At 37.0% G+C, this 26,281-nt stretch overlaps 1 protein-coding gene and 1 pseudogene across 3 annotated transcripts; both read right to left on the reverse strand.

Moving 5' to 3' along the window:
- Positions 1-203: 203 nt before the first annotated feature.
- Ndufaf6 (NADH:ubiquinone oxidoreductase complex assembly factor 6) lies at positions 204-26,020 on the reverse strand. 3 transcript variants are annotated; one of them, XM_027947065.1, is made up of 9 exons: positions 25,807-26,020; positions 23,854-23,953; positions 21,502-21,624; positions 14,326-14,382; positions 11,403-11,505; positions 10,093-10,226; positions 9,144-9,245; positions 4,711-4,767; positions 204-1,213 (listed from the first exon to the last, which is right to left on the reverse strand). In XM_027947065.1, the coding sequence occupies exons 1-9, from the start codon at positions 26,004-26,006 to the stop codon at positions 1,085-1,087; spliced, it is 1,005 nt and encodes a 334-aa protein (XP_027802866.1). In that variant the 5' UTR covers positions 26,007-26,020; the 3' UTR covers positions 204-1,084. The 3 variants fall into 3 exon arrangements, with proteins under 3 accessions (XP_027802866.1, XP_027802873.1, XP_071458329.1); XM_027947072.2 differs by lacking the exon at positions 25,807-26,020 and having other exon boundaries at positions 23,850-23,948; XM_071602228.1 differs by lacking the exons at positions 23,854-23,953; positions 25,807-26,020 and adding an exon at positions 20,609-20,731 and having other exon boundaries at positions 21,502-21,589.
- On the reverse strand, positions 16,558-17,253 carry LOC114101487 (peptidyl-prolyl cis-trans isomerase A pseudogene; annotated as a pseudogene).
- Positions 26,021-26,281: the final 261 nt, after the last annotated feature.

Here is a 26,281-nt window from a genome sequence, read left to right on the forward strand (position 1 = left end):
CACTAATGTAAACAATGTTGTTTTTTACAACTGGTATGTATTTTATGGAAAGTATTTTATATTTAAAAATTTTTAATTACCAAAAGAGGGTTGGGGATGGGGCTCAGTGGTAATTTGCCCAGCATGTATGAAGTCCTGGGTTTAATCCCTAGCACCTCCCTGCACACACACACACCACACACAAACACACACACACACAAAAATACATTAATTACCATTTATTTAATAGGGCTTTTAAGAAGATCAAATGAGAATACACACACAATGTGTTTGTTTACAGTGCTTATCACGGGGAAGCTCAATGTATACAAGTTTTTAAAATATACATCTACTTAATGGATGTTCAATATAATATTAACATAATTAACACTAATACAAATTTTGCCAAAACAGTTTGTTCATGATCATAATACTGAATGACAGACTGATGCAGTAAGGTTAACAATAAGGTCAGAGCTTCCAGACCAACCACACCTAAAATCAAATTAGAGCTCCAGTTCTCACAGAAGGTGCCGTACCTTACATAAACTGTTTCAGCATCATGATAAACTTTCACACAAGATCATAAAGATTAAACATAAGGGATATAAAGCCCTCTACATAGAAACTGATCCTATTCAAAGGTTAAGTTCATCCTTCACGACCTGCAAATAAATGCATTTCCAGCTGTACAGAACACCTGAGTTTCAGATGTTTAGCATATAAATCCCAGTGCTAGTTGAGTCTCTTCCCCTTTCTCTTCCTAAGGGTGATGGAGGAAGGAATATATTCCCTCTCCCCACCCTTTGGCAGGAGCATGGCTCCCTCCTGGGCTCTGACTTCCCAGGGATGGCACAACAGACCCTGTCTGGGCTGGTGGTGCCAATGGTGGTGTGTGTGGCAGAATCTTGGCAGTGTCTTGACACTCCAGTCCCACAGCAACTTCACATCAGTTCTGTGAGCTAACTCAACTCCCAACCAATAATTCTTTTTCTACTTAAACAAACAGTTAGTTGCTATTGTTGCTAAACAAGAACCCTAACTAGAAAATTTCTGTAAAACTAATGAACTAAAAATAAACTCATATCAACATCGTGAAGTTGTTCTAATAGCTTTTCCTCCATGATTGAATATACAAAGATAATGGAAGTAATGTATTTTTCTGCTGTAAAGATGGATGGAATATATCAAAATCCACTTGTTGAATTTTCTTTAAATAGTCCTCTAAAGAAACCTGAAAAAAAAAGAATAGAGGTTACTAGGTCATAAAGTAATCAAGTCTTTCAAATCAACTAAAGAAAAAGTACAAGTATTAAGGTTATTTTAGACTTTCAAGATAGTCTTCTACATAATAAGAATTTAAATGGGAATTTAAAAAGGGAGAGAGAAAATAAAGACATCTTCCAATAAGTTATGCTTAGGACAATAAAAGTATCACAAAGCTAGTATAAAATGCCAAGCCTCGTCTGCTTATGATAAATAATGTTCTAGTCAAGATGCAAGGATTAGAGGAAATTATGTTCTCCTAGTCTTACACAAAGGATGTTTTAATCATGGTACGTAAAACATCCCCCATCCTGCCCCACAAATGCAATGTGGCAAGAGGGAGATCAAGTTGTCTTTTTTAAAAACTATTTTGTGAAAAGTTTAATGGGTTACCATGTTTTTAATAGAAAATATGATCTTTCAACTACAGACAATAATCACAGGTCCCTATAAGTGTCATCTATCCTTTCTCCATCACATAAAATTTGACAAAATTTTTCCAGATAGAGGCAGGATAGAAAATGCCAACAAGCCAGGTGTAGTTGTGCATATTCATAATTCCAGCAACTCAGGAGGCTGAGGCAGGAGGTTCACAAATTCAAGGATAGCATCAGCAATTCAGCAAGACCTTGTCTCAAAATAATAAAAGGGCTGGAGATGTAGCTCAGTGGTAAAGTGGGTTCAATCCCTAGTACCCAACAACAACAACAACAAAAACAAACCAATAAACAAAACAGCAACATGTGATATTCTCTATTTTTTGGTTTTCTGTAATTTTTTGCTATTTTATAAAATTCTATTTTAATAACTTTTTTTATTAAACAAGAAGCCATTTAATTTTGCACTCCATGATTCTGAGGCACCACTCCCTTCTCAAGTCACATGCCCAGCGCCCCCTAGAGTTCTGCAGCATAGAACATGGATGATACAACACAGGGTTTATGCCTGAAAATTCTTTAAAATATATAGATGGAAAGAAAACTCAAATTATTTTCTTCCTATGCATTTATAAACATGAGTGTATACATACATATTTAGCAGCTACTTTTTTAATGCCCTAATTATATATATATATATATATATATATATATATATATACAACAACCAATATGTGCATTAAAATGCATAGCTGCCTTGTTTTATATTAACTAAAGACCTGGAAACAAGCTAGAAATTCTCTGACAAAGGAGATAAATTGTTCATATGATGATATATTGCAATGTAGTGAAATGAATGTACCATAGCCAGATGTAATATGGAAAAAAAATTTAAAATGCTGTGTATGTATGTGTGTGTGTGTGTGTGTGTGTCCTAGAAGACAAACAGAAAACGACCCACTTTTATAAAGCTCAGAAATAAAATTAAGGAACATATTGTTTAGGAAAATACAAAATGAAGAAAGTTTTATGGAACAAATGCCAAGTGATAGTAAGCACAAAATTTAGGATAGTTATCTGAAAGTGGAAGGCAAAAGCAGGGGGACGAAATGGGGAACACAAGTACAATTTTTTTTTCTTTGTTGAGGGGTGGGATTGAACCCAGGGGCACCTGAGCTACATCCCTAGGACAGTCTCACTAAATTGCTGAGGCTGGCCCTGAACTTTGATCCTCCTGCCTCAGCCTCCCAAGTTTCTGGGATTATAGGCATGGGTCATGGTACTCACCTAAAACAAGTACAATTTAACAGTGACACTCTAGTTCCTGGATTGACTGGTAAGTTCATGAGTATTTACTGTTTTGTGCTTTGTAATACATACAACATACATATATTCATAGATTCATTTGTATATTAAAAATTGCAAAATTTAAAAAAATCTTTAGAGAATATTTTAGTGCACCTATTTCACATGTTACCTTTTTCTGAAAATATTTTAGTGTTCATCTCAGTGTTCTTGGGGAATTGGTTCCAGAATATATATTGAGAACTGTGGGACTAAATTAGTGGTTCTTGGGTCAAGCTGTACTTTACAACTGCTGGGGAACCTTTTAAAAAGTAATAATGCCTTGGCCCAGTCTCTTAGGTATTATGATTTAATTGCAAAAGGGTCCAAGCATTGTTCTAGTTTTTATTTTTAAATGCCCAAAGTGATTCTAATGGGCAGGAAAAATTGAGAACTTTTTTTTTTTTTAATAGAAGTACACAACAAAGTCCATAACCTTTATTGAGCTTACTCTGTATGTTAAATAGCTGGTGGGACTTCCTCCAAATAACTATCAAAAAGGATAATAGAACAATATTAAGATGAAGACATTATTTCTGTATAGGGTGGAATTGTGGGAGTTCTAATGCCTTCTTTTGCATCCTCTCATATGATGCAAACATTAAAATGTTAACGTATTGCTTTATAATAAGCAAATCAATAAAGAAAGAAAATAATTTCAAACACACAGACCTAGAAACTTAGGATAAAACTAGCATAGAATTCATGAAAGAATAGAAATAAATCTTTAAATACAATGTGGAGGGAAAAGATAGAAGAAAATATGTTTGGTTTTATAGAAAGCCTGAGTTCACAATTTTCAAAGATCACAAATATTTGAAGTTTGCTTTCTATGCCATACCTAAGTTTATTCCCAGGAAGACTAGCAATAATGTATGGAAAAATCTAGTTCAGAGCCTGTCCCATGATGGGTTCCAGATAACTGGAAGAAATCATAATGTCTCGGGGCTTGGGCTGGAGCTCAGTGGCAGAGTGCTTGCCTAGCATTGCACTGTGTTCAATCCTCAGCACCACATAAAAATAAACATATAAAATAAAGGCATTCTGTCCATCTACAACTACAAAAATAATAATAATAAATTATAAATTCTCTATGTAGAACAATAGTTCTCTATTTTAGAACAACAGTTCCCAAAACTGGTTACATAGAATTATTCTTTAAAAATCACAGAGTCTCCTAGGAAGTGTCCCCTCTTCAATATCAAGAGTTTTATTTAATGAGACCCCAGGAATCCACATTCTAAAAAAGCTCTCCACATTATTCTGATGTGGCCAGCTCAGTACTGGGCTGTGAACCACTGTTCAGAAACCAATTCTACAATATGCTCAGTTTGCTATGCAGAAAAAATTAATAGAGTAAGCAATATTTATATTGCTACTAGTAGCAAACAATCCTATCCTATAAGATAGTTTCTCCTATTATTTGCCATTTTATCAGTGGGTAAACTGAGGCACACAAGGATTAAGAAAGTTGAGATCCCATGGCAAATAAGGGCAAAGCAGATTCAACCCAATGCAGTCTGGCTGTAGTCAGTGCTAATGACAACTCAGCTCACCAACCTCTGGAAGTACAGGAATAACCATCACCAAAAACACCACGTAATTAATAAAGCCCACTATACTGGAGGAAATAAAACCAAAGGCTCCAAATGGAAGAACTGCACTGCAAACCTTGTAAAGTACAAAAGGAAATCACGCACATCTGCTTCACTAATTATACAGCCTTCTCTGCTAATGTACTTACCGTCTGAAGAAAAGCAGGAAATGCTTTCACAGGAACACTTTTGTGAAAGGACCTAGCCTAAAAAGGAAGGGAAAAGAAAACTGGTTTGAAGTATTTTTACAAATAAATATTCTCCTTCTGAAAGTGAACACAAAGCAACACCAGCAGTTTGATAACACAACTAAAGGCCTCTCAAACCCAAAAATAAACAGCTCATTTCCTGCCAAATAGATTAGTTTCCAAAGTATAATGGACTTGAGAGAAAGTGGCTACTACACTATATTAAAAATTCCATTCTTTCTTATGTATTGACCTTGGCATTTTCCAACTAACTTATAACATTTTATAATAACTCTGGCACTTCAGTGCTGTGATAAAGGGTAAACAAAGAAATACTTGCATCAGTAAATTCTAGCACCTCCTTAGCTTAGAGTGACATTATCTCCCATTTAGATGAATAGAAAATCCTCTTAAGTGATTCCACACAGACAAATTAATGTCCTTGGGGCATTTTGCAACTTTTGCACTTCATTTTGTACTTTTTTTAACTTAATTCCCTGATAAGTCAAGTATCAACTATTCATCCTGGAATTCAAAGGCCTTCACATCTCACCTCTAATCATCTATCCAACTTCACTCCTTACTACTCTGGCTATGAACACGTGGTCTACTCAGACTGATGCTTATCATTCTGCATTCACCACTCTTATCCCTGTCTTTACTCATAGTGTTCTTTACACTAGGAAGAGCACATACTCACCGCCTCCACTTCATTCACTGCAGTTTGGGTTTACCCCCAAAGTCTATTAAAATTGGTCAAAGATAATCCATGCTTGTTCTCTTCAATCTCTCACCACCAAGTAATACTTTGCTATTCCTTTCTTCCCTAAATTTTCAGTATAGTAACTCAGTTTTCCTGTTTCTTTAACCATTCTACCTTTTCCTTCTTTCTAATAAAGGTTCTTTCTCTTTTTACTTTATAAATGGAGGAAGGTCTTAAAGGTTCTCTGCCCATCTCTTGTCTAAATGTATATTCTCCTTGAACCACATCACTCAAATTTAGAGATTTAACTGTAAGCCTTTCATATGGATAACTTCCAAATCTCTTATCTCCAGTCCTGACCTCCTTTTAAAGTCACGATCCTGAATTTTCAATAGCCCATCTCCCAAAATGCCCTCTAATCCCCTTAAATTCAATTATGTGCAGCAGCTAGTCAGAAGTCTAAAGATCAGCATGAACCATACCTGCTTCTTTACTGTGTTTATTACTTAATGGCACCATTATCATCTATACTTGAACTTTTCATGCAATCTTTGACTTTCCCTCTTCCTGATCTCGTCTCAATCCAATGAGTTGTCAAGTCTCATTGATTCCACTTCAGTTACGTACATGTGTGTATAACATATAAACATCTACTCTCTTTAAATCACAATTGTTCCCTCTCCTAAGTAAGTCTTCTAACTGATCTCCCAACCTCCAAAATGTGTATTCTCAAATACTGCTGGCAGTTTTCTACTGTGCAACACTAATGCCACTGCTTTACTTGATGATGATGATGAAGGCTAATTCTATTGCACTTATTACAAGCCCAGCGCTGTTATCAACTATTCATGTAAGTTCACTCATTTACTCAAATAATTCTTTGAGCTAGGGGCTAATATGATCCTCTTTTACAGATGAGGAAGCTGAGGCACAGCAAGGTTATAGTCACATGATTAGTAAATGACAGACCACGCTCCTTTGCTTCTCAAAAGCCTCTACAGCTCCCTAACTTTCTGTTCATCCACTGTTCCACACTTACTTTCCAGGACTGGATTTCATATAACCTACAAACCAATAGTTTTCAAACTTAGCTATTTAAAAGAATTTGGAAATTTAGTACCAGTCCAGGTTTACTGTACCCATATCCAGGAAGTAAAGCATAGGAGTTGCTATTTCCTAGGCAGGGTACATGTCCACTGACTAGGACTACTCAGTTCCACATACAGGTCCAGGGCTTTCCTGCCTCTGCAAATCTATAGTGTTCTCAGATCTTACCTTAAACTTAGCTAGTCTTAAGTATTTCTCAACTAAAGTCCCATGTATTTTTTTTTAATATTTATTCTTAAGTTTTAGGTGGACACAATATCTTCATTTTACATTTATGTGGTGCTGAGGATCGAACCCAGTGCATGCTAGGCGAGCACTCCACCACTGAGCCACAACATCAGCCCCAAGTCCCATGTATTTTATCAATACTTCTGTCATGGCAGAGAACTGGGTTACATTCTTCAAGAAATTTAAAAGCTTAAGACAAAGTCTTTAACCTCGAAGAGTTTTCAATCTAATTATTTATTTAATAAATACATGAGTATCTATAATGTACTGGGCACTTTAGATGCTGAACAATACAGCACAGAACCAAAGTCATTTACATTCCATAAAGTAGGGGGGACAATAAACAAACAAACACACTTTTCATGTCAGAAAGTGAAAAGTGCTAATCTAGGAAAGGAGACTGGGGGTAATGAAAAGGGAGGATGTTATTTTAAATAAGCCGGCCAAGAAATATCTTTCTGATAAGGTGACATGTAAGCACTAACTATAAAGAGTAAGGCAGAGAGGACAGGAAACAGAAAAACAGGAAGTAGAAAGGCCGAGGTGCACATGTAAATGATCAAGTCTTTAGGATTTACAGAAGGCTAACTCTTCAGAAGCCACTGAAATCAAGCAATGGTACAGGAGCTTTGGTACAGAATAGCACAGAGATAAAGAACACAGTGTCAAGAAAGACAGAGTAAACAGCATCAAATCCCAAACTGAAGAAGTCTTAGAAGAAAACTCTTGGAGAATATCTAAAGTGGTATGTAGGAGAAATCAAGAACCAATTCAGGAGCCAAGTTAGAGAATCAAGGGAAGAAAGAAAGTTTCAAAGAGAAAAGAAGTCAATGGTATTAAAAAGGAAGAAGAGTTAACAAGAACAAGAATTTTAAAGAGCCATTATACCTGTAATCCAGTAGCTTGGGAGGCTGAGGTAGGAGGATCATGAGTTCAAACTCAGCCTCAGAACATAGTGAGGCCATAAGCAGTTCAGAAAGACCCTGGTTCCAAATAAAATATTAAAAAGTTTTGGAGGGCTGGGGTTGTGGCTCAGTGATAGAGTGCTTGCCTAGCATGTGTGAAGCACTGGGTTCAATCCTCAGCACCACATAAAAATATATAAATAAAAAATAAAGGTGGGCTGGGGCTGGGGCTCAGCAGTAGTGCACTTGTTTGGCATGTGTGAGGCATTGGGTTCGATTCTCAGTACCGCATATAAATAAATAAAATAAAGGTCTATCAACAACTAAAAAAAAGAATTTAAAATAAATAAATAAAATAAAGGTATTGTGTCCCATCTACAACTAAATGTATATTTATACGTGTGTGTTTGTGCGTATATACATATATATAAAAAGCATTGGGGATGTGGCTCAGTGGTTAAGCGCTCCTAGTTTCAATTCAATACCAAAAACATAAAATAAAGAGCCATTAAATTTGGCAATAAGATTATTTACTAGCAACTGTTTATTAGAGTAGATAGAAGACAAATTATAACAGGATCAGCATGTCTGTGTGGGAAGAGTCTAGGGGTAACAATGAATTACAAACCACTTATTCAACAAGTTTAACTAGGGGAGAAAAGGAAGAAATAAAAGGTTTCACGGGCTACCTGTAAATTTAGTAGCAACAAACCAGATGATAAAAGGGGCAACTTAACAGGAAACTGAAGCTAAAGAGGAATCACTTCAGCTTAGGAGTTTGAAACCAGGGCAACATAGTGTGACCTCATCTCAAAAAAAAAAAAAAAATTCAAGGGGTTGGGGAGCAGGTTATCAGAGACCCAAAGTGAAAACACCAGTGGGGGACTGCTGAGGATGAATGCAAAGTCCTGGAAGGGAGGACAGAGACACCAGCAGCCATGGCACATGGCAAGACACCCTGTGAACAGAGCAGAGGAAGCCACATACAAAAGTTCAGGCTTGACTTAGTAAAGGGTGCACTCATCTGCTGGCAGAGGGAACACGGATTTTCTTTTTAAGTGGGTAAAGTTGGCCGGGCGCAGTGGCACACACCTGTAATCCCAGTGGCTCAGGAGGCTGAAGCAGGAGGATAGTGAGTTCAAAGCCAGCCTCAGCAAAGCGAGACACTAAACAATTCAGTGAGACCCTGTCTCTAAATAAAATACAAAATAGGGCTGGGGATGTGGCAGTGGTTGAATGCCCCTGAGTTCAATCCCTAGTACCTAAAAAAAAAAAAAAAAAAAAAAAAGGGCAACATTTACAATAGTCCCTGAGATAAATTTACTGGGAATTTAATGAAAAATGGAACAAAGACTGACTGCTAAGGTAAAAATACCAGAACCATGTTCTAGGAATAAACACATCTTGAAATGATAATTTCCTAAATGATTTTCAAAAAAGACGCTACTTACATGCTTTAGGTGTAAGTGTGCCTGGCTGGCGATGTCATATATTACATCTCTCACATTTTTATTTTGGTTCCTCCGTAGAAAGTCCTCTTGTGAAACACCATGCTGTGTATGAAAATATACATTATATTAGAACTCTATAAGCATACTAAAACTAGCTTAACCCAAGAAAACAGCTGAGGCTGAGGTTGTAATTCACTAATAGAATACATGCTTAGGATATGTGAGGCATGGGGTTTGATCCCCAGAATAAAAACAAGGAGACTATAAGTGATAGAACAGTATGGTATATACAATATAATGCCTATTTTCTAAAAACTAAATATATGTATGTGTGCATGTCTGTGTGTACAGAGAGAAACACACACACTGCTGGAATATGCAATAAGATGTTAACTAACAATAGTTGTAGGAAGAAAAAAATTACATGAGCCAAAAATCAAACACGTAAGAATTTTAAAATCAAAGACAATAAAGAATCTGACACAGAAAAATGAAGTTCTGATGAATAACATTTTAAAATTTGGACTGAGCTGGGGGTGTGGCTCAGCGGTACAGCACTTGCCTAGCATGCATGAGGCTCTGGGTTCAATCCCCAGGACTTAGAAAAAGAAAAAAGACTATTTCCTCTAATAAAATAAAGAACAGGCCAAGGCAAACACTAGGAATAATTACTGTGATTGCTTGGAAGGGAAGGGAATAAAGCATCAATTTGAAGCTACAAAAAATGAAGTTCTCTAGACCTTCTTACTCATAGCTCCTCCAAAGACCTAACACACCTAACAAATTAAATTCTGACTTGATTAACTCTGGGGCAAAAAAGAGGAAAAACGTTTGCCGGAAGCAATCAGTTTTACTTTCAAATTGGAATAGACTAAGCAAGAACCAAGAGATAACTTCACTCCATGCATTCCTGAGGTAAATTATTAGAATGTGCAAATTACAGCCTCACCTGCATACAAATATCCATAGGAAGGAATACTTTTCTTCTGCTACCATGATAGGGTGTTGCTCTTAAGCAGGTGACAATACCTTGTGCTTTTCCAATGTGACTTGCAGCATGATCTGCATGAAGGTCCTTTATACCTATGATTTTGGAAATGAAACATGGCCATTCTATTCTTTTTAAGTGTGTGAGAAATCAATATAGAAACATCATACAGAAACAACCTAAATACATTAAAGTAGATGTTTGTCCTATTTTTTATATATGAAAAACAGGCTTTAGGCAGAACAAACTAGGCAAAGGACAGGTTGACCATTTTCCTATTAGCAGGTATCTGTACCAAACTTTAAAATGTTTTCCTCAAACTTCAGCACACCAAGAACACAATTAGAATTTTAATCAGTTATCAAAGAAAAACAGCACAAGTCTTCCATTTTTTCTCCTCTGTGTAATTTCCATATGACCTCATTTAAAATATATACTTTACAAACATTCTGCTCTTTGCTTCTTCCTTTCACTGTAATGGCAAACATCACCAGGGGTGCAGGCAGAAGAGGCCTAGGAAATTCATTGGGGACTTGTATTTTTTCTTTTAGGGGGACATAAAATATATAACCTTCTTCAAATGAGACAGTATTATCCTCAGGCCAAATAATTTCCTCATTACAAGACATCACTAATTTGGAAAAGTCAGAGGAGGAAAAGAACCATCTAAAAAATGTTTTAAAGAGAAAGGGAGGGGCTGGGGTTGTGGCTCAGGAGTAGAGCTCTCACCTCATACATTCGAGACCCTGGGTTCAAGCCACAGCACCACATAAATAAATAAGTGAAATAAAGGTATTGTGTCCAACTACAACTAAAAAATACACATTAAAAAAAAAGAGCGAGAGAGAGAAAGGGAAAGAAAAATCTCATTAAAACTTTTATAAAGACAATTTATTTTTTTCCTTCTTTTTAAATGTGGTCAAATATTATTGACTGGGAAGGAAGAATCAGGCTACAGGCCTTCCAAATTATAGGAGATGCTATAGTAATAAAGTAAAACTCTCAGCAATTACCAGATTATAAACTATATAGCATTCCCATGAAGTACCTAAAGTGCCTTTGTAAGAGCCTGAGTACTTGGAATAGTATGTTTGCAAAGGAGAATATACATATTTCCCTTTTGCTGTTAGAAAAAAAAAAAAATGTACCTTTATAGATGACACAAAGAAAAATTTCAGTGCTAAACTGGTTAGACTGTCACATTAGGAAATAGTGAAATCTGAAAAGTGTTTTATTTGAAAAAAGAAATATGAAATGGAAAAACAACTTACCCAATATTTCTAATGTTAAATAAAGAAGAGAGCTCTGTGTGTTTTCAGCATAATTTTCAAGTTCCTGGATATTACGATATGCTTTGTCATCTAAATTTTTTTCCTACAAAGAAAATGCAAGTAAAGTTTGTTGGTTATCAATATTTTATATAGAAAATTGCTATTTTTATCCTAAAGAACTAAATAAGAGTATCATTTAGCATATTTGTTTAGTAGGCAGTAAGATATTTAAAATAACATTAATTAAAATATTATAGTCCTATACATTCAATACTTACAAATCAGCTCTCAAAATAAAACTCAGGAATAATCTCAGTGTACAAATCTCCACAGACATGGGGTTGGCTTAATTTTTAGTTCCTCCTAAAGCCCAAGGTAATAAAAGACCTTGATTTAACTGGGTAGGTATATGGTAACTCTATGTTTAACTTTTGGAAGAACTGCCAAACTGTTTTTCCAAAGCAACTGCATCATTTTACATTCCCACCAGCAATGTATGAAGGGTTCTAATTTCCCCACATTCTCACCAATACTTGTTACTTCTTTTGTATTATATCCATCCCAATGAGTATGATTAGGATTGTTCATTTATTATAGCCATCCTAATCATGTGTAATCTCATAGTGCTTATTTGTGATTTTATATCCTCTTTGGAGAAATGTCTACTTGAATACTTTGCCCGCTCGGCTTTTTGAACTTTTTTCTTTTTATGCATTTGTAAACTAGTTTTTTACTTTATTTGTCCTTTGCCTCTTTTCAAATTGTCTTTTCACTGTTGAGTTGCAAGAGCTCCTGATACATTAGATACTAGTATATAACTGGAAAATATTGTCATTCTCTGAATTTTCATCTTCTTGAAGTATTTAATTTTGATGAAGTTCAATTTATCTATTTTCTCTTTTCTTGAATTGCCTTTGATATCCTAAATAAAAAATCACTGCCTAACCTAAAAATACAAAGATTTATACCTATGTTTTCTCCAGAGTTTTGTAGTTCCAACTCTAGCATTTAGGTCTCTGATCCACTTTGTTAGTTTTCATGTATAGTGTGAGACGGGGGTACGGATTCTTTCTTTTGCATATGGATAGTCAGCTGTCCCAGCACCATTTGTTAAAAAGGCTAATCCCCACTCCAGGACCATTAAAAAAAAAAAAGAAGAAGAAGTTATTTTTTCCCCCCACTAAATTGTCTTACCCTATGTACATGTATGATGAAACACAAAATGGTGTGACTCTACTTTGTGTACAACCAGAGAAATGAAAAATTGTGCTCCATTGTGTGTACTATGAATCAAAACACATTCTGCTGTCATGTATAACTAATTAAAACAAATAAATAAATCAATTTTAAAAATTAAAAAAAAAATAAATTCACTCACCTGTCCATAAATAAGTAAGTTTACATCTGGACTCTCATTTATATTTTATTGATCTATATTCTTTATCAAAACTACACAGCTTGGTTACTATAGCTAAGTTTGAAAATCAGGAAATGTGAGTCTTGCAACTTTGTTCTTTGTCAAGATTGTTTTGGCTACTCTAGGTCCCTTGCACTTTCACATGAATTTTAAGTTGAGCTTGTCAATCTATATAAAGCAAAGAAGCTATAATTTTGATTACGGTTCTATCAAATCTGTGGATCAATGTTTGATCTCAGTCCTTTACTTTTAAATATCTTCCCTTTCAAATGCCAAAGGTTACTTTTCATTAAATAAAAAGGTACCTCTGTCTTAAGTTTTCTCATTTTATCTTGTAAAAACAAAAATACCTTAAAAACAGATTTTCTTAATGCTTTTTCGCTCTGTGGGTTAACTGAGCAATTTCATTTTCAATGCTAAAGTCATCACCCAAAACTCAGCTCTAAGAATTTACTACAGGATTCCAATCACTGAAATTGTCAGACTTACTTTCTTCCCTCTGCTATTTGGACACAGATCCATGCACTGGGATATGCATAAAAGTATGTATATGACTACTTGAGTAAATGATATTAAGAAGTTATTAGTAATTTTTAAGGTATGATAATTGCATGATAGTATGTTTTTGAAAAGTCTTTACATTTTTAAGATATATTTGTATTTGCAGATAAAATGGTATGTCTGGGATGTACTTTAAAATAATACAGTGGAGGTTAATGGTGGGGAGTTGATATAATACAGATGCAATAAGATTAGACATGTGCTGGTAACTATTTTTTTTTTAAATATTTTATTTATATTTTAGTTTTCGGCAGACACAACATCTTTGTTTGTATGTGGTGCTGAGGATCGAACCCAGGCTGCACCCATGCCAGGGGAGTGCCCTACCGCTTGAGCCACATCCCCAGCCCCATGTGCTGATAATATTAAAGCCAGGTGTCAGATACACGAAATTATATTACAGTATTCTATTTTTACAAAAGTATGAAAATGCCCAATTAAGAAAACCAAAATAAACAGGTGTCGTGATGCATTCCTGTAATTCCAGTGACTAGAGAGGCTAAGGTAGGAGGCTTGAGGAGAATCACAAGTTTGAGGCCAACCTCAGCAACTTAGTGAGACTCTGTCTTAAAATAATAAATAAAAAGGACTGGGGATGTAGTTTAGTGGTTAAGTGCCCCTGGATTCAAACCCCAGTATCACAAAATAAAAATAAAATTAAATTAAAAACATTTCCAAATTTTAAAAAACAGAGTGCAGTTGTGCATATACATGCCTCTGCCTAGATACCTATCTTTGCCTATGTGTCTCCAGGTGTAGGAACAGAGAGCCAAAGGTAGTGGAATATAAGGATGAAGGATGAAAGGATGAAGGATAGATAAAATGACATAGTTCTCTAAAAACTTCCTTCATCTAAAATATTAATATACACATATTTCCTCCCTGAAGAATAAGCTTAAGGATTAAAAAGAAAAAAACCTTAAGTCTTGGACAATTTCAACTTACTCTTTCATCAATGATTTTCATAAGCCATCTTTTAGTCAGATTATGTCTTTTGACAGCCTAAAAGAAAACAAAAGTGTTGTTAAGTTTTTGGAAAGTATTAGAAATGACTTACGCAAATTAGACTAAAAGACAAACCAAATACAAAACTAAGGAGCATTTGTAATAAGTCATCACCAGATAAGATAGCAGTGTTAGAGAAGTATCACTAGAAAGCATTTAGAAACATTTCTAATCTCTCTCTTTCTCTGCTTCCTGGCTGCCATGAGATGAGCAGCTTTGCTCAGCCACACCCACAGAGATGTTCTGCCTCACAAGCCCTCACAGCAATAGGGCCAAGTGACTATGAACTAAAACCTGACACCATCACTCACTCAAAGAAAACAGGTGCTCTGTTGTTGTTACTAATAGGGCATTATGTAAAAATGTAGATGTGTAACCGACGTGATTCTGCAATCTGTATTTGGGGTAAAATTGGGAGTTCAAAACCCACCTGAATCAAATGTATGAAATATGATATGTCAAGAGCTTTGTAATGTTTTGAACAACCAATAAAAAAAAAAAAAAAAAGAAAACAGGTGCTCTGCCATGAGGATACTCAAACAGTCCTATGCAGAGGTCTAGGTAGTACAGAACTGAGGCATCCTGTCAACAGCCACATGAGTGACCCAACTTGGAAGTACATCTTCCAGTGCCTCTGTAAAGTGCAACCCCATAAGACTCTAAGCCAAACACAACCAGTGAAGTTGCTCCTAGATTTTTTTTTCTTTTTTTGGGGGGGATAGAAAGGGGTTCTGGGGATTGAACCCAGGGGAGCTTTACCACTGAGTTACATCTCTAGTCCTTTTTTAAGTTTTGAGACAGGGTCTCACTAAGTTGCTGAGGCTGGCCCCAAACTTGAAATCCTCCTGGTTCAGCATTCCTGAGTCACTGGGATTTCACGTGTGCGCCACTGTGCCTGGCAACATTTATTTCTTAAAATATGGAAGTTTAGAAAAATAGACACTAGTTTCTTAAGGTTAGAAGCAGAATTTGACCCTGTGGTAGTTATTTTCCTCTTGCCCATTCCATTCACTGAGAATTCTAATAAGGTTATCAGAAGCAGAGATAAAGATTACACAGGAAGAAAGGGGAGACAGAAGGTTGAAATGTCATCTCATAATTCCCTGTTCCACTTATTTCCTAAAATGTTAGTCTTACAAGAGACATCGGTGATGGAACGTTTTTTCTCTTCCACACCTCCCATTGGAACACAGCTAGATGATCATTTTCTCAAAAGTAAACATAAAACAAATTTATCAAAATTTAAACACCTCTGATAATAGAAATTAAAATAAACTGAGGCATCTAAAAAAAAACCACTTCCAAGATAATATTTCTAATACTTTTCTAATAAATGTCTTGCCACCCCCATATTATTAGTAATTTAACAATTCCACTTTCAAATAAAAACAATAATTAAATACTGAACATCTCTATTATGTGATACACTTTGATGTCTATGTTTATACATTATATACAAGTTTTTCCCCACAGGATACAGATTTTATTTAGCAAAACTAACCACTTCTCTAAAAATGAAAAGAGTAACTAAAACTCCAATGAAAATACTCTTCAGGGCAAACTCTTATATTAGCAAGTAATATACTCCAACGGCAAAGAACCCACCTTGTACCCAGATAGTAGTCTTAAAATAACTCCCAACAAAGGAATCACAGTTCAAGAGAAATGTGTGCTTCCAGAGTTGGGACAGGGAAGGTTCAAGATAATCCCAGAATATCTTATTGTGCCAGAAAATAAGAAAGTGTTAAAAAAGATGAGGGATGTTATAAGGATAGAGATGCCAATTTGAAGGAGCTCCCACTCTGGGAGAGCTCTGGGAAATCTGAACACCAAAATGATTAAATCCACTAATGAATTATAAACCACTGCAAACATAAACACATAAACACACATACACACACACACACCCCAGTAATTAATAAGAAAACAATTAAATATAGGAGAGTAAGAGTTCATATCCATTGCCAATTGATAGATGTAAACAGAGTGCTGGAGTTGAAAAATTATCTTTTTGGAATTTTTTGTTGTGCTTCAGTTTTGCAATACTAAGAATTGAACTTGGGGCCCTGCACATAATAGGTAAGCTCTCTACCACTGAGATATATATATATATATATATATATATATATATATATATATATATATATCCCAGCCCTCCCACCTTATTTTTTTTTTTTTTTGTCATTTAGTTTTTATTCATGATCACAAATTTAACTCTGCAATCCAGCTAGACTTGGGAGGAAAATAAAATATGGAACCTAAAGAACTGCAGCGAGAGCACAAACATTATGGGATACTGCAAGCAGATGGTGTAGAGGGGTGCTCTCCAAAGCTACAGAAGGAATGGTTTGGTGGTTAAGATAAACAGAAGTCCAATGTGTTAGAATTGTGCACAGTCAGTATTGGTAATCTTCTTACTGGTCTTGCCATTCCTGGATCCAAAATGCTCCATGGTTTCCATAATGTTCATGCCCTCTCTCATCCTCCCAAAGACCTCACGCTTGCCATCCAACCACTCAGACTTGGCAATGCAGACAAAAAAACTGGGCACCATTTGTGCTTGGCCTAGGGCTTGTATGCTTCAGGGTGAAGTTCTCATCTTCAAACTTCTTCCCATAGATGGACTTGCCACCAGTGCCATTGAGGTATGTGAAGTCACCACCCTGGCACATAAATTCTGGAATAATTCTGTGAAAGCAGGAACCCTTATAACCAAATCCTTTCTCTCCAGTACTCAGAACATGAAAATTTTCTGCTATCTTTGGAATTTTGTCTGCAAACAGCTCAAAGGAGACTCGACCCAAGTGCTCATCTTTGATGGCAATGTCAAAGAACATGATGGGGTTGACTGTTGGGAGTTGCCCCGGCTCCAAAGATGGCGCTGACTGCGCTTCTCTTCTGGTACTAACTTCCCCATCCCCTGAGACAGTGGCGGGAAGAGCCACCCAATGGTGAGCCCTGCTGACCCTCATGATCCTTACCCACCAATCAGAAAGTGCCCCATGCCAACTGTTAAACCACCCCTGGCTCTATAAATGTGCAAAGTTGTTCCTCAATAAATGGGCACTTGTCCGACGACGAGCCTTGTCCAGTCTTTCTTTCATTGACCATGGCTGAGAGAATGACCACAGGCAATAGCGGCATGTAAAAGTGCTATCCCAGCCTTTTTAAATTTTATTTTGAGACAGGGTATTTGCTAACTTACCCAGCTGGTCTTGAACTTGCAATCCTCCTGCCTCAACTCGGATTACAGGTGTGTGCCACTATTCCAAGCTGAGAAATTATCATTTTGCAACCATAATGATAAAGATTGAATATATAAGAACCACCAATGACAACGAAGTTTAGGGGAAAATTTTTGAGGAGGAGCAGGATATTTGCAGAGTTTTAAAGTATCTCTTCAAAGTTAGCTATTTAAGTTGCAAAGAGGATTATAATTAGAGTAAGAAAAACAGAAAACATCTTGACTCGGTAATCAAAACTAACAATGCCAATAAAGGAAAAATGGACAAAGTATCCTTCCTAATAGGATCCCTTGAGAAGGACCTATCACCTATTAAGTTCCAGTCAAGAATCTATAACCTAAATATAATAATAAGAAAACATTACACAAATCTAAAATGAGTATTCTGGGAGGAAAAATAGTGGGAAGGCTATATTTAAAAAACATCAATGTCAGGATGGGGATGTAGCTCAGTGATAAAGCACTTGCCTAGAACACACAAGGTCCTGGGTTCAATTCCCAAGTCAATGTCATAAAAGACAAAAGATACAGGCTGGTGCAATGGCTACTGCCAAAAATCCCAGCTACTTGGGAGGCTAAAGCAAGAGAATCACAAGCTCAAAGCCATCCTGAGCAACTTAGTTAGCCCTTATTTAAAAAAAAAAAAAAAAAACCAAACAAACAAACCTGAGCAAAGCTCAGTGGTAAAGCATTCCTGGGTTCAATCCCCAGTACTGCTAGAGAAAGTGGGGGGCGGGGGGCAACAAGAGATATATAACAACTAAATACTTGACCCTAGATTGGTTCTTATACTGGAGGGGAAAAATGCTATAGTGGACCTTTTAGGTCAACTAACAAAATTGTAATATGAATGGGAAATTAGACAAAAGTGTTATATAAGGGAATATCCACATTCTTAGGAAATACTGAAATGATTTAGGTTAGTGTCATAATGTATATAACTTAAATTTTGAGTCAGGAAAAAATTATGAACATAATATATATACATATACACATATATGTGAATATACAGAAGTGGGAGAGAGGGAAGAGAGAGGAGGAAGGAAAAGAGAATGCTCATCAATGATTTTAAAATGAGATAAAAATGTTAATATACCAATATAGGTAAAGGATATAAAGATGTTCATTGTACTATTTTTAATTTTGTAACCTTTCTGAAAGTTTGAAATTACCCCCAAGTAAGTTTTTAAACATTTTTTGCCAGATCAACACTAAGTATAAAATAAATATAGCAGTGAAACATTAAGTCTTAGGGATATCCTATACTTCAACTAAGACTCATCATATACAATTGATACCAGAAAGTAAATGGCAGCATGCTCATCAATGCACATGAATGTAACAAAAGTGTAAGTATAAAGAATGGGGCCAACAATGCCTGGTGGGAGCCTGATAGAAGCTGAAAGGGCTGTGTGTGTGAAGTTGGTTCCAAAATGTTCTGAGCACTACTATTTTCTCTCAGGACTTCCCATGGGTTTCTCTCCCAAATTCCAGAAGTCAGCCAATCAGTCATTAGACTCCTGTTCTTGTTTTAGTTTATGTGTGTCTGAGTGGGTCAGGCATATTTGATCTTTGTTACTACACCATTTAGTGCTATTCCTGACATGTCAGAGTACTCAATAAATATTCAATCTATGAAAAGTCAAACTCCTATTTACTTAAGGATGAAGCTATAACAGTTGTAATTCCTTGACCACAAAATATGGTTCTGTCTAATTCTGAAGAAATTTAGAGATCAGGGTTAAAAGAATGAATATTGAAAAAGAGCTGAATAAAGTATCAACTTTGGAAAATAAAGCCAAACTGAATAAAAACCTTGATTCTAAACATAAATTCAAACTATAACTCATATTCATTCACAGAGAAATGGAGTACCCTATCTGGAATGTATAAGAAATTATAAATATTCAACTATTTTGTACCCTGAAAAATATCAATGGAACAATACAACAGAAAAGTGTTGGAAGCCATGTATGAATTATGGGTTTGTCTGAGCCACCACAAGGCAGGGGGGTTGCTTTTCTGAGAACTCTTGGTATGAATCCACCAGTTGTAGATTGCTCAGATTAAAGCTGACACTTTACCTTAGTTCACAGCCCTAGGTTCAAACGCAGCCCCCACCTCCCCTAAAGTGGATATAACTTCCCTAGCCCCAAACAACTTGTTTTTCCCATCTTTATCTTGTTTTCCTTAAGAAGCCTGCCACACTGAAATCTTTTGATGTATTTTCCCTTAAATAAATAATTTGGGCCTTTTTTCTTGTTCGATTTCAGTTCCTATCAGGGCTGGAAGCCCCACCAGAACCCAGCTCTCCAGACAACATAATATCATTGCCTCCCCTCTAAAAAGGACCTGACAATCTTCAAAGAACCAATGGGAAGTTTTACTGGATCACAATGAGCACACAGTTCAACAGACTGGTGAGAGGCAGAGAATATTCAACAAGAACAACTGCTCTGGACACCACCTGCTTCTTTCAAATATTCATATTAACCTTATGATAGGTCACTTTGGAAAGTCAGCCAACATTAATCATCATAATTTAAGCACCTTGTGTTGGAGATATAGCTCAGTGGTAGAGCTCTGCTTGACATGTTCAAGACCCTGGGTTTGATCCCCAGCATCACAAAAATAAATAAATAAATAAATAACAAGTGCTTATTAAAATTTGACAAATTATCGATCCAAAATTGATGCATACATAAGCATACTGCAATTCAGATGTATCATCTGTTTTTTTAAGAGACACTAAGGAAAGATAAATTTGCATTAAAGGAATTTCTGATCTTCTACTGTATTTCCTGAAAAAGGCCACGAACCTTTGATGCAGTCAACATAAACCTGCACTGCAGTCAGGTTTGTGTGTAAAATAATCAATAGGGTTTCTGGAATTTAGAGGAACTTTTCTTTCTACTGGGTAATCTGGTTGACCTTGAAGTGGGTCAAATAGAGGTAGTAAACAACTAGTCTAATACTCACAGCTTCCCATCCACTCTTTCTTCTGAGTCCCCGGTGTGGGGGTCTGGCTTTCCATCTTTACTGGGGCTCTGTGAAGTCAATCTGGAGCCCAGAAACCAGGCCTGTCTCTGCTGGTGCACAGACCTGAGAAGAGGTGTGTACCACTGTCAGGTCTGTTGATGGCTCCTGTTACAGAAACCCTGTTCTGGCACTTATCATATTACAATAGGGACACAGATCAGTGACAAAAGACATCTAATTCCCTTCCTCTGTGCATAATTTATGCATGTTTCTAAATTATGCCTGTTTATGAATGAGGAATCCATATACTTGCTTTAATATAAAGTCATTTACTCTCTATATACATCTAGCAATACAAGTAATATTCTAGTCCATAGTATCCATTCTCTTAACACCTAACAATTAGTGAGCAATTTTATTAAACAGGACAAGGTAGTTTTAGGTTTGTGTTTGGGATATGCTGAGAGCAAGTCTCTCTTCACAAAAAAATTAACACTATTGTTCTAGAGCACAGAGTGTGCATTAAAACACTGGTACAAGGAGCTGTTGGGCAGACAGAACAGAAAATTTATCTGCCACTGCATCAGAATTCGCAAGGATTAAATTCTACAAACAAATATGGAAACGCCTATGCAATTTACAATATAGAGAGACCACATTCTTTTTTCCTTTAATAAATAAATACAGCAAAAACCTGTGCAAATTATCAGTGAATGATTTTAAATACTTCTACAAATAAAAAATAAATTCTTCTGCCAAAACTAACACAGATCTAAATATTACATGGGCCTAAGAAAATTTTCAGGATTCTACTATCATCACTTCTACCGAAACTGTATCCAAAGTAGACTCATAAATTCTTATGAATCAAAAGCAATAATTTCTTTTTTTACCTTCCACAGTTCAATGGCCACTGGCTGATGTGGTGGATTGTCATGGTATATTTCTTCCACAGTTTTTTTCCAAAACTGCATTCGCATCAGTCCAATTGCTTTTTCAGAGACTGAGTCCTTGATCTGTAAATAAGGTTAAAAACTTTAATAAATACACTGTCAACACTCTGAAACTACAGTATTTATTAAAAAAAAAAAAACCTGCATATGTAGACAGAATGATTGAGCAAATGGTGGAGGGTGGATTTCTTGGCAAAGTTTAGGGTTCAGATCCTGGTGGCATGTAGTAAGCACAGCAATACAGCAGCAAAGGTAATCCTTTTAAAAGGTGACCAAGTCGGGCTGGGGTGTGGCTCAGAGGTAGAGCACTTGCCTAGCATGTGTGAGGCACTAGGTTCAATCCTCAGCAATACATAAAAATAAAAAAAGGTATTAAAAAAGGTGACCAAAAGATGCTGTCCCTCTCTGCTCAGGATCCTCCAATGGCTGCCCATCTCATTCAGAGTAAAGGTCAAGTGACTGCAGTCATCTCCAAGACCTTAACTTTCATCCTCACCTTCTGTGCCCTCCTTTCCCTGCTATCCACACTGGCTTTCCATTCTTTGACTGTATCAGGCATGCACATGCCTTGGAGCCTTTTTACTTGCTGCTCTTTCTGCCTAGAATACCCTGCCTACCTACTATATAATACACTCCCTCACTTCCTGCAATTTTTTGCTCCAATACCTCCTTCTCAGTGAGGTTTTTCCTGACCACTACATAAAATAGAAAACCTTGCTATGCTCAGTTTCCTTCTCTCCCCCTTGTCCTGCTTTACTGTTCCCCACAGAACTTGTCTCCTCTGATATATAATACATTTATTTGTTCATTGAATGCAGGAACTTTGCAAATTTTATTCAATGCTATACCCCAAGGACCTAAAATAGTATCTAGCATATTTTAGAAAATTAATTCTTGTTGAATCAGTGAACAAACAAGTACATACAAAAAAGTAGCAAGATGCTTCTAAAAAGTGACAGAGGATTCAGAGGGAACACTGAGGGTTTATTAAAAATGGAATTTTAATCACTGATAAATTATAGTGGAAGACCACAGTGTGACTGTTTATAGCTAAACTGTGACTGACTTAACATGCTGATGTGCAGTTTAAACTTGAGAAAGGACAACCCATGACATCCAGGAATACTTCAGAGAAAAAAAAAAAATAGCCAGTCTCATAAACACTACAGATTCATAGTTGTGAATCTCAGTTTTACCTTGGTGCTATACTCACATCCTTTTATTCATTCTTTGTTCACTTCCTATAATATTCAGCAGAGAAACTGTACCAAACTTGCCATTCTTTTCAAGACTCCAGTACTTTCCTGCTCCTTTACTCTCAATATCTGAACTCTCCATTCAATTTACTGAGTAGACAAATGCCATTCTACTTAAACTCCTTCATTTCCACTCCTCATTTCAATTTGTTTTTATCAGTACACATACATACTCTACATTTGAAAAAAAAAGAAGTCTCCTTCCTTTGAAACTTTTAAGACAAAAATGAGTAAGCATGCTCTAAAGTCTGGGTTTGCTAAAATTTCTTTCATCCTCACTTCATATTACATTTATAATATTAATTTTAAAAGTGTTTTAAAATCTAGGCATGAGGGCACATACCTGTAATACCAGCTACTTGGGAGCCTAAGGCAGGAGGATTGCAAGTTTAAGGCCAGCCTAGGCAACTTGACTAGAACTTGTCTCAAAAATAAATATTAAAAGGGGGTGATGGGCTGGGGATATAACTAGACACCTGCCTAGCATGCATAGGCCCTGGGTTAAATTCCTAATACAGACCAAAAAAAAAAAAAAAAAAGAGGGCAGAGATGTTAGCTTAGTGGTAAAGCACCCCTGGGTTCAAAACCCAGTATGTCTGTGTCCCTCTCTCTCTCACTTTCTCACTCACACACACATACACACACACACACACAGCTGAAAAATTTCCATATACATGTAGATTATATAATTGGAGAGAATAAGCAGTAATGCTCTGATTAACTTAACAGATAAATGTGCAATGTTAATAGCATAGTTTTGTAATATCCTCAGAAAATAAATTTAAAATTCCAGGATTTATTTGTTTTATTTGTTTTCTACAAATAAAATTTGTAGAAAAATTAAGTTTATCAGCTAGTTTTATTTTTGGTATTGAATTAAACCTAAATAGTTAATAAAAAAAGAAAGTACCATCAGAGATCTAAAATACATGTAATATAATAATTACAACTGTATTTCTTTAATATAGTTATATTTGTTTAGTATTAAACATATCACCATCTTGCAAATAACAGTTTAAGGTATTTTAATACCAGCCTGAGCCAGTTCCACATTGAAGGCTCTCAATGCAAAAGCAGAACTTCGGGATTCGGCAGGGAGCAGCAGGGAACATAAATAACTTTCATAATCTCGTTTCCTGTAACAAATAGAAAAAAAAAAAAAAAGGTAGTTACTCTTCACTTTTCAAACTACACACAAATACAGACGAAAATTAACTGAAATCAATGAGGCTTTCATTCAGAACAGGTCTGACCTTTCTTTTCTTGTCAATTATTTCTAATTATAAAAAAAATGTACCTGCTGCCAATCTCAGGACAGTTAAAAAGAAATTTCAATTTATTATTATTGATGTAGTACTTATAATTTTAATTGTTTCAGAGTCACTTTGCTTGAAGTAAGAATTTGAACGAGCTACAAAAGAAGAAATCAAGAAAATACTTTATGCAGTATTGGTATAAATTCAGAGTTCTTAATATAGAGATAAATAAATCTGAGAAATAAGACATGGAAACCAACATAGGACTGTGTGTGCACAATTTTCCAGCAGCATTTGCTTAAAGAACCTAGAAGCAATATCCTCTCATACTCCCAGCATCAGTGAACATACCAAGCACCTGCAACTTGTTCCTAAAACCGATCTCCACTGAAAGAACCTAGGGGTCCTTAGAAGAACAACTGACTCAGGGCTGGGGTAGGAAAATAAAGGACAGGCCTGAAACATCTTCTTGAGCAGAAAGATACGTTTAAAGGAGGGGGAGATGGGAGATGTGACAAAAGAACACAGAAACTGGCTTGGCCTAGTGTGCAATAACTTGAACATCAAAAAGAATAAAGACAGCTGGAGGTAATGGTATATTCAGGAGGCTAAAGCAGGAGGATCACTTGAGCCCAGGAACTCAAGGTCAGTCTGGGTAACATAGCAAGATGATATAGAAAAAAACAATAAAATAATGGCTAGGGATGTAGCTCAGTGGTTAAGCACTTGCTTAGTTCACAGGAGGCCCTGGGGTTAAAGTTTCAGCACAGAAAATAAAAACAAAAACAAAACACTGAAACACATGTATTTTTAAAATTCCCTTGCCTAATCAAATCCAAGGTAGTTTAGTCATTCTAGTATCAGAAGCCCTTGGGACCAAGTACTTTTAAGACATGATACCACTTAGAATACTGACATAGTAAAAGCAAGGCCCTGGGTTCATCCCTAGCAGGGGTGGAAAAACAAAACAAAACATAAAAAAACGAAACCTTTATGCCAATGTGTGTGGGTGGAGTGGTAAGCCACTGGTCTCTATAGTCAGTCCTGGATTACAAGGCAGGCTTAACCCACCTCCACAAATATTAAATAAAGAGCCATTCTTAAATGCCAACCCTTTCCCAGAGCTACTAGAGGAAACAAAACACTTCAAGTCTCTGACTTCATGAGGCTATTCTAGTGAACCTCTTTCAAATTCCCCTAAACCCCATTTCCGTCAGATAATAATGACTTACACTGCACTTAAAGTGCCCTTAATTATGTGCCAGGCACTGTTCTAAATGCTTTCTCACAACCCTAAATGGTAGGTCTACATTTGTCCACCACAATTTATAACGGGAATTAAACAATTACTTATAAACTACTTTTAGTAATGCACATCGGCATAAAAAGAACACAATGTAAACTATTGTTAAAATTAACAGCTAGCTGTTATGTGAATAAAAAGGGGTATGCATGCAAAAAACGAATGTCGGTTAAAATCAAGGTTCTGGCAAGGTGATAGGTGTGGGCAAGCGAAGAAATTTTGCCACGATTTAGTAGTGGCCCATATGAATGTCCCTGTCGCCTCGCTCCCTCCACGCGCGCGCACTCGGACGCACCACAACGCACACAGCCCAGAGACACAAGGAAGGCGTTGATCCCCTAGCCGGGGCAGGACACTAGCCCTAACGGCGACCACCTGACTCTAAGGGCAGCTCTACGACCTGCCGCCGGGGCAGGCCGGGCTGGCTCACCGTAGCAACTCCAGGCAGTAGTGGTCAGTGCCCGAGACGCCCGGCCCACTGGTTGCCACCACGCTCCTCCGGGTCACCGCGGGCCCCGGGAGCCGCCGCACGCACGCCCACATACTACGGGGCCCCGGCCCGAGGCGGCACAGACTAGGGATGTTAAGCTGTAGCGGGCGCCAGCCACAGCCCACCGTGGAGGCCGCCATGACACTGACGCCGCGTGCCCTTCGACCCCGCGCCGGCGGCGCGCAGCGACGCCCCCTGCAGGTCCAGCGGCCGCCTAGCAGCCGGGGAGGGCAGCCTCGCCTCTCGGCTCAGAGAAGAGCCAGGTGGCGCTGTGGTCCTCTGCATCTGGGCCACCGCGCTTCCTGCGCAGATTCCGGGAAAGCCCAGCCCAAGTCCGGCCGATTCCTCCGGGCTACCCCTCCCACATCCATCCAGGGAACCCCCGTATTCCTCCCCGCCTCACCTGAGTTGTGAA

This window comes from Marmota flaviventris, chromosome 15, assembly GCF_047511675.1.
Source record: "Marmota flaviventris isolate mMarFla1 chromosome 15, mMarFla1.hap1, whole genome shotgun sequence".
Classification (NCBI taxonomy): Eukaryota; Metazoa; Chordata; class Mammalia; order Rodentia; family Sciuridae; genus Marmota; species Marmota flaviventris.